The sequence below is a fragment of the Channa argus genome, chromosome 17 (assembly GCF_033026475.1).
Source record: "Channa argus isolate prfri chromosome 17, Channa argus male v1.0, whole genome shotgun sequence".
In the NCBI taxonomy this organism is placed as follows: Eukaryota; Metazoa; Chordata; class Actinopteri; order Anabantiformes; family Channidae; genus Channa; species Channa argus.
Window position 1 is genome coordinate 15,179,750 of NC_090213.1, and position 16,420 is coordinate 15,196,169.

Here is a 16,420-nt window from a genome sequence, read left to right on the forward strand (position 1 = left end):
TGCTCAAGCACTCACGCACTGGCCTTTTTCAGCGCACCGAGTAAAACAAGTCACTCTCCAAACCCTCTGACAAATAACCCATGCCACAAAGAGCCTGTAACTCTGCCGCCCAGGGAAAAATGCTTTGAAGCTGCAACAGAAAGGAGGGCTTCTTCACTGCGGCCAGTGCAGCACTGGGTGCAGCAGCTGAACTTCACAACAAGAGGAGGCACCAGTAATCTCGGAAACAATAGAATCCTTGAACTCTTTATTCTACAGACAGAAACACAACTACTGACCTGGAGTTTAGTGTGATGAGATCAATTATTTTGCCATCTCTGCTAGAAGAACATGTTTGGAATGGCAGTATGTAATGTGTCTCTGGTGTCAAAGTGAGGTGAAAGTCAAGTTTAACAATAAAAAACATAGCACATACAATGAAGAAAATCAAAAGATAGACAGGGATGAGGATTTTTCATTCTGTTTAGCACAAACACCTACAGTGACCGTCTTTCTCAGGGCTCTAATCAGACCGCACCATCTCCTTTTAACTTCAAAGATTCCTGTAAACACCTGCTTGTATCTCACCTCTGCATCTGTGTGGGTAAATACCACCCATTCTTGTTCACTTATGTACAGACAAGACCTCCACTAGCTAACTCTGGACAGTTATTTCATCTGTAGTCATGCATCACATCTCCTCTCAAGATGAAGAGCTTGTAGAGATGAAAAGCACAGTCTGTGACTCTCTGGGGGGGGGGGGGAAACCCATTGTAAAGAAGAGACCTTCAGGTGAGAAATGTGCGGTTATGGCAAACAAAAGTTAGATTCATCCAGGTGGTCCCAGACGCCCTATCCAAACAGAGGTCTTGGATTGAGCGACATCAAGATTGTATTAAAACAATGCCATGGAATGCTCATATCTCTCACTTTAATGATTAATCTAATCAAGCCAACATTTCATCTGTCGACGCCAATGCTCTTGGAGCTCTTTTGAGTTGTCATCTGGACAAGTATTAACAAGAAGTGTTGTGTCTCACACCAGGCACACAATTACCTTTCAAAACCTGAGACGCCTTGCCTCTCAGACAGTTGCAATATACTGTATGGCACAATAATAATTTTTAATCTAGACCATCATCAATACAAGCTGTCATGTTTGCCAATTTGATCTATAAAGCTGTTGCAAATCAAGATCTGTTAAAAAAAATGGAAAATGGGATAAAAAAAAACAGGGTGCTTGCTGCTGCTGCTTTCACATAACTGTTGCTTTAAGGTGCTATGAGTCAAGACAGACCGTTTCAAGCATTTCATTCACAGCTCCAAGAACTCCCTCTAATACACTGCATTTTTAACGTACACTCCTTCATTATGGCTTGGATTGGTGGCTTAGCACTCACTTTTCACTCATTCTTTAGCAGGCTCTGTGCCTGCTCTCTTTCACCTTTGCCTGTTTCATGCAGCTCAGCCTGAAATGCTCTGCTTGCTTCCCGAATCACCAACTGACTGAATGCAAATGTAAAGCCTTGGCCCCTTGTGCCACTGGGGGGTAAGATTTGACTCCTCTCTCCGACATTCTGCTTTTAGCATTGATTTCAAGCTGCAAAGCACCCACAGCTTTCCAACCAGGAATCACAGATGAATTTTCAAATGGTGAAACAAAGCTGGCTTTTGTGCCTTGATTCTGGGAGGCCGCTCACTCTTGTCATGTACATGTGAAATTTATTAGGAGGAAATACTAAAACACTTCAGTGGAAATTGCTTTTCACCAGATGCTCTACATATGAGGATCAATTTAGTATTCTTAGCATAGCAAAATGACTGTATAATTCTTTACTTGGCTATTTGATGAAAGCAAATCTGTCACTCAAGGCACATAAAAAAGGACTCAAGGTTGTATGCTACTGTTTGTTTCACTTTATGGAGTCCTACGGAATGTGATTACTTAACCAGGTTAGGAAAATAATATGTTTCATTCTCTGGTAAAATTCCAAATACTGACAAGAGACACAATGTTTCAAACTGATCTATGCCTCAATTAGATGAGTGATCTTTTCTCTGTCCCCAAATGCAGTGAGGTAAATAAATAGCAAATGAATCACTGTCAGACGTAAGATAGCCATAATAACAGAGGTGTTCAGTAAGTAAGTCAGCAGTTGACATCTCGTATGTTCATATGTCATGTGTATGTTTTTAGTGTGTTTTGAAAGAAAACCAGTCTTCACAAACATCTGTTTGTGTTGCTGTGGCAAAACTCCACGATACGATTATAGAAAGCAAATTGTGCAATGACAAGAAAAGAGCCAAGATGAATTGAAGGATCACAAATCAGAAACTCAAATTCTTTGCTTTCCGTTTTAGTTGCCTGCTCTGCTAGACAGAGTCAAAAGATGTGTAAAGAACAAGAGAACCACTTTGAAATTATATACCTCTGGACTGCCAGCCTGATTAATTTAGGCATCGAGGAGGAAAAGTTAAAAAGGAAAACTCTCAATGTGGTTCTCATTGTTCAAACTTAGTCATCGGCTCTTATTGTAACTGACAAAAATAAATGTCTAATTTACCTGTTTTACACTAAAGGGGTGAGTGAACAAGTTTCTTTAAATAAAACAGCAGCCACTAGAAGAGGGCCTGGCTGACTGAGGCAAAGTGACTACACGGTAAAATACAGCAGCTCTCCTCATAGCTTCTGTTGCTCTGTGTATATTCAAGAGAATCTAAGCCATCTGGACTCTGTTTATTGTATTACAAATGACACATAATGGTAATCTGGCATGTGATGAGAGAATGTGAATTACAGACAGGGGGCATGAAGCGGGTATTAACCTTCATTTGATTTCCTTTAAGGAGGACATTTAATTTAAGGCCTCATTTTATCTACCTGATTATTCACTACAGTAAGCTCGCCCATAACCATATGAAACAGGATAAACTGAGGAAACCGCCAATTAAATCACATTCCAAGGAAGATTGTGGAGCTTACTGTATACAGAACAGTTAGTGACTTAAATATTTACACAAACTGCCACGAATTAAGACAAATGTTACCAGGAAATAGGCTACATCGTGAGGGGCCAGAGAGAGTTTGTCTAAATTTATTGGCCTCTGTTGAATCGCAAATTTTTGAAAACTGTTTCCCAGTTTTTTAAAGTGAATCAAACAAGACAACTGCTGCAGCCCCTTACAAGTCCCCACAGTAAATTATCCCACTAAGTTCTTCCAACATGATGTGCTTCTTTTTCAAATGTTGAAAGCTTAATGTGATATGAACATTCATTTTCCGTTGACATTTGCAGCAAACACTAACATGGACCATGTATCTCAAGGAGACAGAGAGATAGAGGGGAGAGAAAGAGACAGAGATGGGCGGAGATATGATTAGTTGCATCAGACTGGCCCTAGTAGAAGTTAAAGATACATACTGCAATACCAGGGAGTGGATGTCAGTTAAATGTTTATACAGCTGCTCTGAAGATTATTATTATCATGAAACCACACAGCTATAATGTCATTCTGTGGATACCAGAGTACAATCAGGTCCTCCCTATAGCCTACTAGCCTTCTCTTTCCCCCCGTCAGACAAGCCTGCTGTTCTGCTCCCTCCAGTTTGTACGGCTGGGATCAGACTCAGCACGACACCATGATAATGAAATGTGACAATGAAATAGGTTTGTTCCGGACTTTAGTTTCAACCATGTGAAAGCCAATCTTTGCAGCGCTCCACAGCTATACATATTTGTGAAAAGCTGGAAAGGCAAAGGTGTCCAAATCAAAGGTTCATTAATAATTTTATAGACAAGATTAAAATATGGAGGTATTTCTTTCTCTCACAGGTTCTCAACAGACGTGATTTTTGAATTGTTTTTCCTTTTAATTAAAGGACAGTGTTAACGACTAAAAAAGCAGGTTGGCAAAATAATTAGCACTGTCAACATTTGATAATGTACTTATCTTCATGTTGACAATATAAGGTTGTGTGCCAATAACCGTGCATACATTATCCACTCCTTTAGCTCTGGTTTGATTTCCACTGGCTCCTTTGAAAAATACTCTGCTATTACTGACTTTATCTGTTAGTCGTAGAAAACGGATTATTTAGAGGTTTTTCAATGAAAACAGTTGGATGTAGCTGAAAATGGCAAAGATGACATGTTGTGAAATTGAATTAAACCATTAAGTTGTTGGCCATAAAACCAAAACATAAGCACAGAGAGGCTAAGTGCTCGTGCATGTTAAGAGATTGTACTTGATTGTTAAAGATGCAAAGCACTTGACTAGAACTTCACCGGGTTAAATCATAGCCTAGTGGACCCTGGTTGCATGCCATATCCCTCTCTCCTCTTTAACCACATTAACCGTGTGTCTATCCTATCGCTGCTTGTGTTAAATATATGTTATTATGCTAATAGTTGTTGATTGTAGGTAGATGGTGAAATCAACATTGATAATTGTGGTTAAGAAAGGTCACAAGTAGAAGTAAAAGAATTTGGTGTATCTAAGACATTTTAGTGATGACATGTTTCTCTTTGACCTAACACTATAAAGGTAGAAACAAAACTTTTATTAGCTCTTTGCGTTTAACATCACTGTAAATATTTCCACTTAGAACTATTGATATAGTGACCTTGCTCTGTTTGATAGAAATGCTGAGCGCTGTCTAACCTTCTCCATATCTCACAAACAAAAAAACCCACAGATTCAGGCTTACGTCATGCAATGGTCTAATCTCATCTTGTGTAGCTGAAATTGTGAACATCTGAAGCTGCAGTGCTTATGGCTTGAAACTGTTAATGAAATAGATGAAAAGCGCTTCATCTTATCCAGTGAGTGATTAAAAATGTTGTCAGTTTGTGTAGGCCTGGGAAGGTCACATGAGTCAGGATGTTTCTATTTGTGTTACTGGTTTCCTGAACGTTTAAAAGACCGGCACAGAAACAAGCTTCATTTTACAGTGCAGTTTAATTTAGCTCCATCCACATACTAACATGTTGAAAACCCAGAAGCAGTAGCATTGAGAGTATAAAAGGCAACTATTCCAACCAAGTATTGCACTAGATATACATAAACAACTGTTAATTGAAATCATCTTTGCTGGAGAGGTTACAGATCCTGATTCTCCTCGGATACTTGCTAAGTGTTTTCCTTCCTTCCTTGGCCTGTAAACAGCTGCTTGTGCTTAAGCGGTAAAATGTAAATCTTGACGCTGGCTGTTTACGTAGCCCAAGCTTCTAATCATGCAGACGTATAATTGAGTGACGTGTGGTGTCTTTATGAGTGGAGCTGCATTCAAAGGGCAGATCCCTGTATTTATGTCTCTCTCTCTCTCTAAAATGGAAGTAGCTGCCTCTCATCTCAACTGCTTCACTAAATGGAGCATGTGTTTATATGATTCCGATTGTAAGTTGTTAAAGTGTGAGGTCTGCACAGAGCCAAATGTTTCTTACTGATATACTGATTTTATAGCATGAGGTGTTTTACTGTTTTACAGTCAAGGCATCAGGCATGAAACTGTTTTCACAATGTTCATTATTTGTAAGAACAAACACGAAGGAGGGGTTTTGCTTCAGAGGGAACATCAAAAAAAGCCAATGTATGTTTTGGATATTAGACAAATTATTCTAATTTAGAAGCGAAATATGGAATTCTCCTAACAAAAGCAATTGGACTGGATAAAGGACTACACTTCACTGTCAGATCAAAGCCTCCTCATCTGCCATTTACACAGGCAAACAAAACACAAACAAATAAACACTGTGCCAATTTGCAAAATTGTGCACAACTTCTAGTCACCCACTTTACTCAATGTGCTTCTCACTATTTGAAACATGCAAGCAAGGTTTGGACCCTCTCTTGTGATCTCTAAGAGCCCATATAATCTGGAGGTGGACTTGTTGCTCAAATTAGTGGGTAGAGAAGTGTGCCACATGTTCAGTATCCATAAATATTGACTCTGGCTTTCTAGCTTGCTGTCTCTGACCTTGGTGGGTTTCCATTTTGGGACCAACCTATATGAAATGTGTCCCATTTACCCACATCTCTTTCATGCACCATGTGCATGTGCTCGGTGTCGCCAGCAGCCATGCTTCTGCTGTCATACACATGTGGATTGATGAAGATTTTATTGGTTTCCAAATGAAAAGACAACTTTACTCAAGTTTGGAATTAGAGGTGAGTCACAGTAACAAATTGTTCCGTGGTTTTGAAAATCATTTCTAAAAATTATCTCCTTGTAGCCATATTACTGTCTTAAGACTACAGCTAGCTCATGACAGGAATGCAGGGCCTGGGTCTAGCCAAGTTGCTGTTAACAGCAGGTGAAAGGCTAATAGTTGGATCTGCAGTGTCATCTCAGGGCTTCGTCTGCCCCCTGACTCCTGGAATGTATGTGATGACAACAGAAAGCTGCACTATACACATCCAGCCTAGCTTGTGAACATGGACGCATACGATGCACACACTGCGGCATGCAAAAAACATGCATGTACAAGACCCCAGTGAGCAAAGGACAATAAACTATGTCTTCTTATCATCCTCAAGATATACATATTGAAACAACATTTCACATCCTATCATAATCAACCTCAAATAACCTCAAATATTCCCTCTTGAATAGATTCCTTATATTTTTCTTATAGTATTATGTATTACACATTGTTCTCACTTAAGGGGGTTTCCATACAAGAAAAAGATACATCTATTAGCTGACGCAAACGTACATGATAGTGGTTTACTGTATATTATTCTTTTGGTTATTAAAGATGATTTCCCCAAATGTGATGGATAAATGGAACCAGTAAGGTCCTCTGATGTACAAATGTAAAAAAAATAAATAAATACATAATATGAAGACAAGGGAACGTGAGTTTCATTACACAAATCCTAGTCTTGCGTCTGTATTTAAAACCCATATTTTCTTCCACAACAATTTAAAGATTGATGAAAATGAAAATTCAAAATAATGATGGAGAATATTCAGTGAGATATTTCAGGCTTGTTGTTTCTAAGTGTAGACTGGAGGCCTCAGGGGTCGAATCAGAGACCAGTCATATTAGTCCTTACCACTGGGACAAAAGGATTTCCACGAACACCCATTTAAGCTGATAACTACAGTCTAAAGCTAAACAACTGTTATGAGGATGTACAGATGCTCTAATGAATTATATTTCATTCTACTTCTGGGTCATGGGAGACTTCGAATGAAACACCAAGACATCCCAAAACATAGTATTTATGTTGGACCAGCTGAAAATTCTCGCTAAAATTTGATTACCTGCTTCCTTCCTGCAGCCCTAAAAATTTTAATGTTACTTTAAAGAAAGATACTTTATTGGTACTTATGTATGTTAAAAACCTGTTCATTGCAGCAGCATCATTTGGAACTAAGTAACTGCTGTACCACTTACCGCTTAAAAAAACATTTAATATAAACTACTGCATGTTACAGATATATTATGCCATTGAGTTTAAACATTAAGTGTGGGAATGCTTGGACAGTATAGTTTCTTTTTCTGACAAAACTGCAATTTCTCTTATACCTCTTATCTCAGTTTCTCTTATATTATGTCTAATAAAAAAAACACAGGTTTTTCAGCAAAGTAGAGCATCTGGACATATTGCAAGTTTTATTAATCATCCAAATGTGTAAGCACTTCAATCTTGACCTTGAAACCTGAATTTTATGCTACCAAACATGTTTACTTCTATCATGAACAAACAAATGCCTGCCAGAAAAAAGTAATGATTGTAGTGATGGTGGCGGTCATGCTGGGTTAAGACAGTTTGGCTGAGTCACAGTTTAAAACCTCTTAGAGCCCTTCTCAGTAGGTTGTTCATTTGTGCTTCAGATAGCATATCTCTACTTTCCCTCTTTGGCTGCCAGAGTTTCGCTCTGTGATGTTGTCCTTTCAATCAGCATGTAATTGGATCAGTGGCAGCGATAAGATAAGCATGATCTGGTTTGTATCTGGCTTAAAACAATGATATATACAGTATAGGAGTTGCATGATCTTCTCAAACCACTCTGGGCATCACTGATCAAGTCCTTGAACTGCCCTTGCTAGACACATTTTTCAGTCCTTGCCTGAAACAAACTGTGCCAGATAAACACACACACACACACACACACACACACACACACACACACACACACACACACACACACACACATTAATCTATATATAATGAAAAAGCATCCCGAAGAGCACTGTTTCTAATCCTCTCACTTGGCTAATTAATGAAACCCATGACTTACTCTGTTAGGTCTTATCACCCAATCTAGTGTAAATGCAAAGCAGCTTTTACCTGAGTTTAGGTTTAGAGCACTACATTCACCAAGCTGCGTTTTGGTGACAAGAAGACTATCACTCTTAACTATTCACCACAAAAATTTAGCAAATCTAAGCAGTATGAATGAATTGTTAAACATAATCTCCAACATGCAGACTTTGCAAATGAAGGGGGAAATAAATGAATGAAATATATGGACGGACTGCTTAATTTAGAGATTTAAATAAAGGCTATGACACTATTTGTCCACATTTTACTGATTCTCATAGTTAACCAAAAAGGCCACCCTGGAAAGTCCAGATATGAGATTCACCACCAAAAACATATAAAGTGAGGCAGGGGAAGGCCAAGAAACAGCGTACACTACCACTCAGGTACTGGCATGTACCTACGGGGCTCTCTGTATTTTAATTGCTAAGTGGATGATCTGGGATTATCCCTCATAAAATGTTATTGTCCTGAAAATAGATAAAGATATCTTGTGATCTCTGTTGGATTTAATCTATTGCCATCACTGCAAAGAAAAACAGGCCCAGAGCTTTGGCCAAAACACACCCGCCTGTCACACCATCCATCATCACCTAATGGAAGTCACCAGAGTGAATCAATGGGGGCTTTTCTTATGGAGATGATCCAAGCATTAATGATGTTGACTAAATCCCAGAGGGTAAAAGCAAAGCAGCAAAGTTATTCCCGCCACTGTATGCTGCTCACTGAGAGCAGACAGCATAAATGTAACAGGTACCCCACAAAACACTGATGAAGCTTTCAACATAAAAAAGGGTAGACATATTGTGTGTAGGACCAAGCAATATGGGACAGTTTTTGCATGAGCACAGAATCTGAAAGTGTGGAGTTTTGACAAAGTGAGTAAAATAAATACTGTCTTCTCTGGAAATAGATGGGCTTTCTCTTGAGACCGTCTCACGTTGTACATAGGAGACGGCAATTTGTGCTGCCAAAATCTGTCTGATGTATTGATAAACTGCTGTGAATTGGAATGAAATGAAAAGATTAGTCCAGCCAGGAGGAAGCTTGTATAAATCTGCTCTTGTGTTCTACACATATGTACAAGCACCCCCCCCCCCCCCCCCACACACACACACACACCACACTAACACACGCTGAGAAGTTCAGCAGGAGGATATGATAGTCTCTCCACAGGGTCTAATCCTTTAAAACCACAAAAGCACACATTGTGATGCTGTTATCTATTAGCTTTATTTCAAGAACTAAACACATTTGATCCTGCTATTAACACCTCTTGATAAAATATCTATTTATAGAACATGTTAATGAGTTGTGTGGTCAGTTTCACAGGAATATTACAGAACATAGAGACTTCCACAAGCCACTGAAGTTATTTTAAAGCATTAAGCAAACAGACGACTGTTATTCCTATGTATGGAACATCACCCAAAAACAACAACCTAAACAAATCTGTGTTGTTTTTTGCTGATGACTTTAAAACTATTTTTACAGTGTGAGGGAATGTAAAAAGGCAAAAGAAACAGAGCGGTGTGTAAAAGGATAGAGATTTTTAAATATATGAATGGATTTAAAATGTTCTGGGGGACACACAGAAAACTGAGCAGACCTCGGGTTCCTCTTTGGCCCTGGTTCTGTGTGTCTCCTTTTACTTGAATCATTGTTTTTTCACTATATTTTCCAAAAGCAAAAATTATGAATTTTGTAGACATTATTATAGTGACATCTAAATCCAATTTCATTCTACTGAGCCAAAACAACAAAATATGTTCCTGTGGAGATTTCGGTAACGAAATCTTATTAAAATAAATCCAAAATCGGGGTTTTCTTAACATCGTTTAACATAGTAAGTTCAGAGACTCGGAGTTAGAGGTCTGCGGGAGGTGCACAATAAGGGACAAATGATTGACAGCTCCTTGGTGACATCACTGTACGACAAAAAGAGTCACTGGGGGAAGAGAAGGCACCAATCAATTGAACCACTACGCAGTGGCACACAGATGAGAGGCGACGCGCTCCCTGAGACGCAGCAACAAGGTCCATAGGAGCAACACTTGAGTGCGATTATTTCTCCAACAAGGCAGCCTCGCTGAACTCTTGCCTCAGTGAACCCTTTTCGTTTGAGGATGTTCAAACAAGATGCTTTATACTTAGATCGGTCCTGCCTACGCGAGCCAGCTTCCTCATAAAGTTAACATATTTTTTTCTCCCAGTGCTGACCAAGACATAACCCGAATCGCAGCTGGTGAGAGGCGCTCGGCGAAGGTCATGGCTCGGCGTTGGCTTCCCAAGGAGAAGCAGAGTGGATTTAACACGAATTAATGTGGAATTTATCGGAGCCCAAAGGTGGAACGACGACCGGACACAGCGCTTCCTCGTCAGGTACGTGGGGCTGACAAGTTTTGTTAAACTGTTGGGAGAAAATCCTAAAAACGAAATCTTAACGTCAACAGCTATAAAGCAGCTTCTTGACGAGGAAACGTTGATTTCCAGCTGCATTTCGTCAATTCTCCCACTACATGCTCATAGGGTGTGTGCGTAAAAGTTGTTGCAGTCCTATTTCGAACTTCGGGGAAAACAGTGAAAAGACAAATGCAGAAAAAAGGTGTTTCTTTGGAGGCTGTGCCACTTAGATGATATTTAGTTTTTGATGTTTTTGATGTTCCTGTCCGGAGCTACATCTGGCCCTGGTACGCACGTCAGATCTAACACCTGCGAGCCTCTTGAAGTAACTCTATCCCTTATGATTATACATGACCGTCAAAGCCTCTGCAAACAGACGCTTGTAGCACCGTCTGACTGCCTCTCCTGCTGCTATATACTCTGTGTTTCTCCACTACAGTTTTTCATGATTCTTGGGATCTTTCGGGCTATGTAGACTTGCATTTCTTTTTATATCACGTCACTAAACATGATTTCTTATCTTTTCTAATGGAGACCGTATGTCTGCAGTCTCCTAACTTTCTTTGATTTTTTTCCCCGTGTTATTCCCTCTTCTTGTTCGTCTCTTTATTAACATTCTTCCCCTTCATATTTTCATGTTTCTGTTCACTTACGATCAATCTTTGGTTTCATTTAGACGCGCTGTATTGCCGGCGGGCTTGGTATTTGCAGGCTTTTTTTTTCTACTTCAATGTAAAGAGGTGTCTTCCTTTTTAATCTGCTCTCATACAGTCTATACCACTGTATGATGGGATCAAACACACACACAGTTTAGTTAATGCTGCAGTGAAGCCCCTGCTGCGTCTACCTCATGTCAATACCTTAGCGCCAGTGTATTGACATAAACCAACTTTCTCCACAGGGACTGACTGATCATGGTCGCCGTGGTCCGCTCTCTCATGGTACTGCTGCTTGCTCAGGTGCTGCTGGAAGGTGCTACAGGACTAATTCCAGAGGTCGGCCGGAGGAAATACAGCGAATCCGGGAAGCAGACCCCAGAGCAGTCAGAGAGCTTCCTCAATGAGTTTGAGCATCGGCTTCTCAATATGTTTGGACTGAGGCGCAGGCCGACCCCGAGCAAGGAAGCCGTGGTGCCCCAGTATATGGTGGACCTTTACCGCATGCACTCAGCAAACGGAGACCACAACACTAAACGACCCAGGAGCATGGGGAAACACGCAGAGAGAGCCGCCAGCAAAGCCAACACGATTAGAAGCTTCCACCATGAAGGTATGTATTAGTGACATACCTTTACCTGTCAGGCTGAGAGCTCTTCTGCTTTTCAGACAAACAAAACCTATATTTAAACATGCCTCAGTGCGTCGGAGTCTTCATGCGCAGGTGACACGCGTTTAAATTGTTTGTAAGTCTTGAATAGTTTTAGGATTACATAAATCTCACTCACATGGAAGCAAGCGCAGCACACTACAAGCAAACAGCTAACGCACAATTAAATTTTACCATCATATATGAAGCAGCCTTTAAACCAAACACTCTCCTGGCGCAGCTGTCACAGGTTTTAAAAACATCAAGTGGAGGTGGTATCCCTGGGGTAATTTGTTTCTTAATAATTGATGGTGTTTGCGTGCGCTCTGAAAACAGTTTTTCCAGACACGCACCACGGGAGCAAGATAAAAGGCGGTGTTCCTTTGCGCAGATGATAGTCATCACCGTGTTACTTTAAAAACACACTACATGACAATATACCAGCGCATTATGAGAAAGTCATCGTGTCAAACTGAATTCTAACGGGACAGAAATCAGTACTTGGTAATGGGGAGGGCTTGTGCGCCCTATGCTTTCCAAATCACCCTTCTGGTCGCGTCGTGCATCATTACGCACGTTCCAATAACACCATAATAGCTCACTTAATTTATATGTTGGCTAAAAAATGATTGTTGTATTTGGTGTTTCATTTGTAATCCATTTTAATTCCAAGACAGCACATGCTGTCAGATGAATAGGGCTCACATGCTGAAGGTTGATGGATCCTGGAGAAATTAGTTCACCAGACATGTGACATGCGTTTATAAAATGTTCCAGGTGAAAAAGATTATTCTAGCAGGTGAAACTGCAAAGTGCCTGATGTTTTATATATTATATTTAACTGCAAAGCAACAGAGTGGTGCACCTGGTGATCTTTTTACAATTATTTCAGTATGATTAAAAAAGATTCCAGCCCTCATTGTCTCTAGCACCTCTGAACCATTTAACTTTCTATGGCGCATGTTCCAGGTTTTACAACATACAAGGTAGTGAGTCTATAGGCACGCTAGAGATTTCTTATACAGAGTCTTAAGTGTTCGAGTGGGAAGTTTCCATCAGGGGTGAGTCAGAGGGGTGGTTGAGTGGTTGCTTGGGTTCTCTCCAGAGGCCTAGTGCAATGACACCCAGTGGCTATACTGACACACTACAAACAAGCCTGGCCCGGGCAGCCAGGCTGAGTGACTGCTCCCTGCCCACTAGTGGAAACCTCTGTAGCCGGCCAGCACACACCTTGACACCACCAGCCATTACGAATGTGTTCAGACTATGTTTACATATGCTTCCCTGGCTCTTTCATCCTATGCTAACAGAGCTGCAGGGTTGTTAGGCTTCCCACGTCAAGAGATGTGGAATTGATGGCTACTCCATATAATGAGCATGTATCTACAGATGTAAGTGCAGCACATCAAAGCAAGCAGCCCCAATCATTCATCACATTTGCCTGCTGATATTAATTTCACTGGGATAATTAGTTTCACTGCTATCAGTTTTCAAAAATAACCATTTTCCATGCCAAATAGAACATTTCCATCATTATACAGGAAGTGCCTGTGAGAGACAGGTCTGTGATGAATGACCCAACATTAGCCTTTATCTTTTTGTTTTGGCATGCAACTCTAAAAGAAATTAGGAATGTTGATACACTCATATCTGTGGTTCACACGTTTTTGACAAGTCTCAACTTGTTCACACAGCCATTCCTCTAAGGAGAGGCAGACAGGGAAAGAGTGAGAGCACTTCTGCAGAAAGAAGCAGAGAAACACTGACAGAGAAGGAGAGAGAAGGAAAATAGGATTTGGGGCTAAGAGAGCAGAGGGAGAAGAGGATTTGGGAGCTGAGGAAGAAAAGAAAGAGGAGGATTGGGGACAGAGGAAAGGGAACGAGAGACAGGGGGCTTTCCCACATCAAATAAGGAGTGATAGGCCTAATTGAGGTCTTTGTGCCTCTGGAGGAAGGTTTAGGATGAGATGGTGGAATTTCCTAAATGCCTCCTTTGAAAAAGCACGGAGTTCAAAGTTTGTGTTTATTTTACCACACCAAACAGATTTAAAAGGGTCTATACATCATCTATAAGCATCATAAAGTCAGAGTTCAAAGTGGGGCTACATCAAAGTAAATGGCAGCTTTAATAAGATTTCTATCATTTATGTGCTATAGAGGGAAATGCCAATTTACTTAAGTATAGACACCTTTGATTTGGAGTTAGGACAGTTAAAATGGATGTCTTAAAAAACACCCCTAAAAAGGTTAATGCTACAGGCAAAGTAGGGTTTATATTTATTTAATTTATCTAACCAATTTTACATAGATTTCCATGTTATTCTTTTGTCCATACTGGTCTTTTATACTACTTTAATATATGGTACACTTATGTTTTTATGTGGACCGATAGCAAGAACTGTATGCACAGACACTTCCCATTAGACGAATGTGGCATCAGGTGTCATGCCATTCAGCAAGTCTGATTTTATTACATGTTTGATGTTATTACATAACCCAGAGAATTTGCCTCCAATTAGATGTGGATGTAAGTGTTATGCCTGTGTGACAATGGCTCACACCCGCTCACTATCACCACGTGGCAGCTTGGATGGCTGCACTGAAAATAAGAGATGCAAGTTGTGTGTGGGTGTGTGTGTGGGTGTCACTAAGAGGGAGCAAATTAAACCATGTGAGAAACTATTCCTGGCCAGTCTTTCCCTGCTCGCAGTAGATCTACAAAGCCAATTAGGTTTTAATCGTAGATGTTTCTCACTCTTGTACCATGCATAAATTCTTTGTTTCATCCTTGGCATGCATTTCACACCCCTATCATCTTACATTATGTTTGTCTCTCTGCTGTTGTTTTTTGTAGAGTCTATGGAGGCCCTGGCTAGCCTGAAAGGCAAAACAACCCAGCAGTTCTACTTCAACCTCACTTCAATCCCTAAAGAGGAGCTCATCACCTCTGCAGAACTACGTATCTACAGAGATCAGGTCATGGGAGCTGCAAACCTTAACAACAGCTCCACAAACAGCAGCATTAGTGACAGTGCTCCTGCTGGTGGTTTCCATCGTATTAACATTTATGAGATATTTGGCGCTCCTGCCACTCACAGTGGGGAACCTCTGGTACGTCTTCTGGACACTCGGCTAGTGCAGGAATCTTTAAGCCGATGGGAGAGCTTTGATGTCAGCTCTGCTGTATCTCAGTGGACCTCTGGGAAAGGCCACAACCATGGGTTTATAGTGGAGGTGCTTCACCAAGAGGAAGGGAAGATGGATGCGCAGCATGCCCAGAGACGTAGTAGACATGTCAGAGTGAGCCGGTCCCTGCACCAGGACCAAAACTCGTGGCCTCAGGCTCGGCCCTTGCTGGTGACATATGGCCATGACGGCCATGGGGACTCAGTACTACACACACGAGAAAAACGTCAAGCAGCATTACGCAAACCCCGCAGGAAACACAAGGCAAGCTGCAAGAGGCATGCCCTGTATGTGGACTTCAGTGATGTGGGCTGGAACGAGTGGATAGTGGCGCCCCCCGGCTACCACGCCTTTTACTGCCATGGAGAATGTCCGTTTCCCCTTGCAGACCACCTCAATACTACCAATCATGCCATTGTGCAGACGCTGGTCAACTCAGTCAACCAAAACATCCCCAAAGCCTGTTGTGTGCCCACTGACCTCAGCCCAATCTCCCTGCTCTACCTGGATGAATATGAGAAGGTCATTCTGAAAAACTACCAGGACATGGTGGTGGAGGGATGTGGCTGCCGGTAAGAAACTTATGGCAGTATGGAGCCTTATGAGAAAAAGGCTGAAAAAGACCAGATGTTATTATGGACACCCGGTTTCCCAATAAAGACATTTATTTATACAAAAATGGACAAATCAGAGCTATTGTGGAAGAAGAAAACACGATATATGAATATATTTATGTCTACGTAAAGTTGGGAAAAATAAATATTTTAATCAGAGGAATATTCCTTTACTGGTTTTGAAAATGTATTTCTGATGTACAATTTGAAATGGGTGCAATACCACATGAAGTATAAATGCTCAGATTTTTATTTTGTATTTATTTCTATTATAACCACTCTATTTGTAAATAAATAATGTGTATTTATCTTGAAAAAAATGGATCCCTCCAATTTTCCAAGATCAGCAACTGTGAAACAGCCACTGTTGTTGTATCTGTGCCAGGGGCCAACATGAGTGGCTGAGTTTCAAATTCTGACAGAAATTAGGTGCAAAAATATAACACATGACAAAAAACTAACATTACACTGATTGCAAACCAAGTACTGAACTCTGGTTAAATGTAATTGGAAACCAACAACAATAGGAGTGCAGAGAGGAAAGTGACAGGAGAAGGTCAGAGTGCCACTGGAGTAATGAACTGTAGTGGGGTGTAGGGTCACGGGACATGTGACAAGTATATGATAGACTCCTATGGGAGGATTACAAAAACAACAGA

At 40.7% G+C, this 16,420-nt stretch overlaps 2 protein-coding genes across 3 annotated transcripts in view; one reads left to right on the plus strand and one right to left on the minus strand.

Annotated features, from left to right (window-relative positions):
• Positions 1 to 16,420, minus strand: part of plcb1l (phospholipase C beta 1-like) — a 147,272-nt gene that overhangs the window by 110,356 nt on the left and 20,496 nt on the right. The window lies entirely within an intron of this gene.
• bmp2b (bone morphogenetic protein 2b) lies at positions 10,214 to 15,924 on the plus strand. The gene is made up of 3 exons (XM_067482593.1): positions 10,214 to 10,635; positions 11,558 to 11,925; positions 14,816 to 15,924. The coding sequence occupies exons 2-3, from the start codon at positions 11,571 to 11,573 to the stop codon at positions 15,721 to 15,723; spliced, it is 1,263 nt and encodes a 420-aa protein (XP_067338694.1). The 5' UTR covers positions 10,214 to 10,635; positions 11,558 to 11,570; the 3' UTR covers positions 15,724 to 15,924.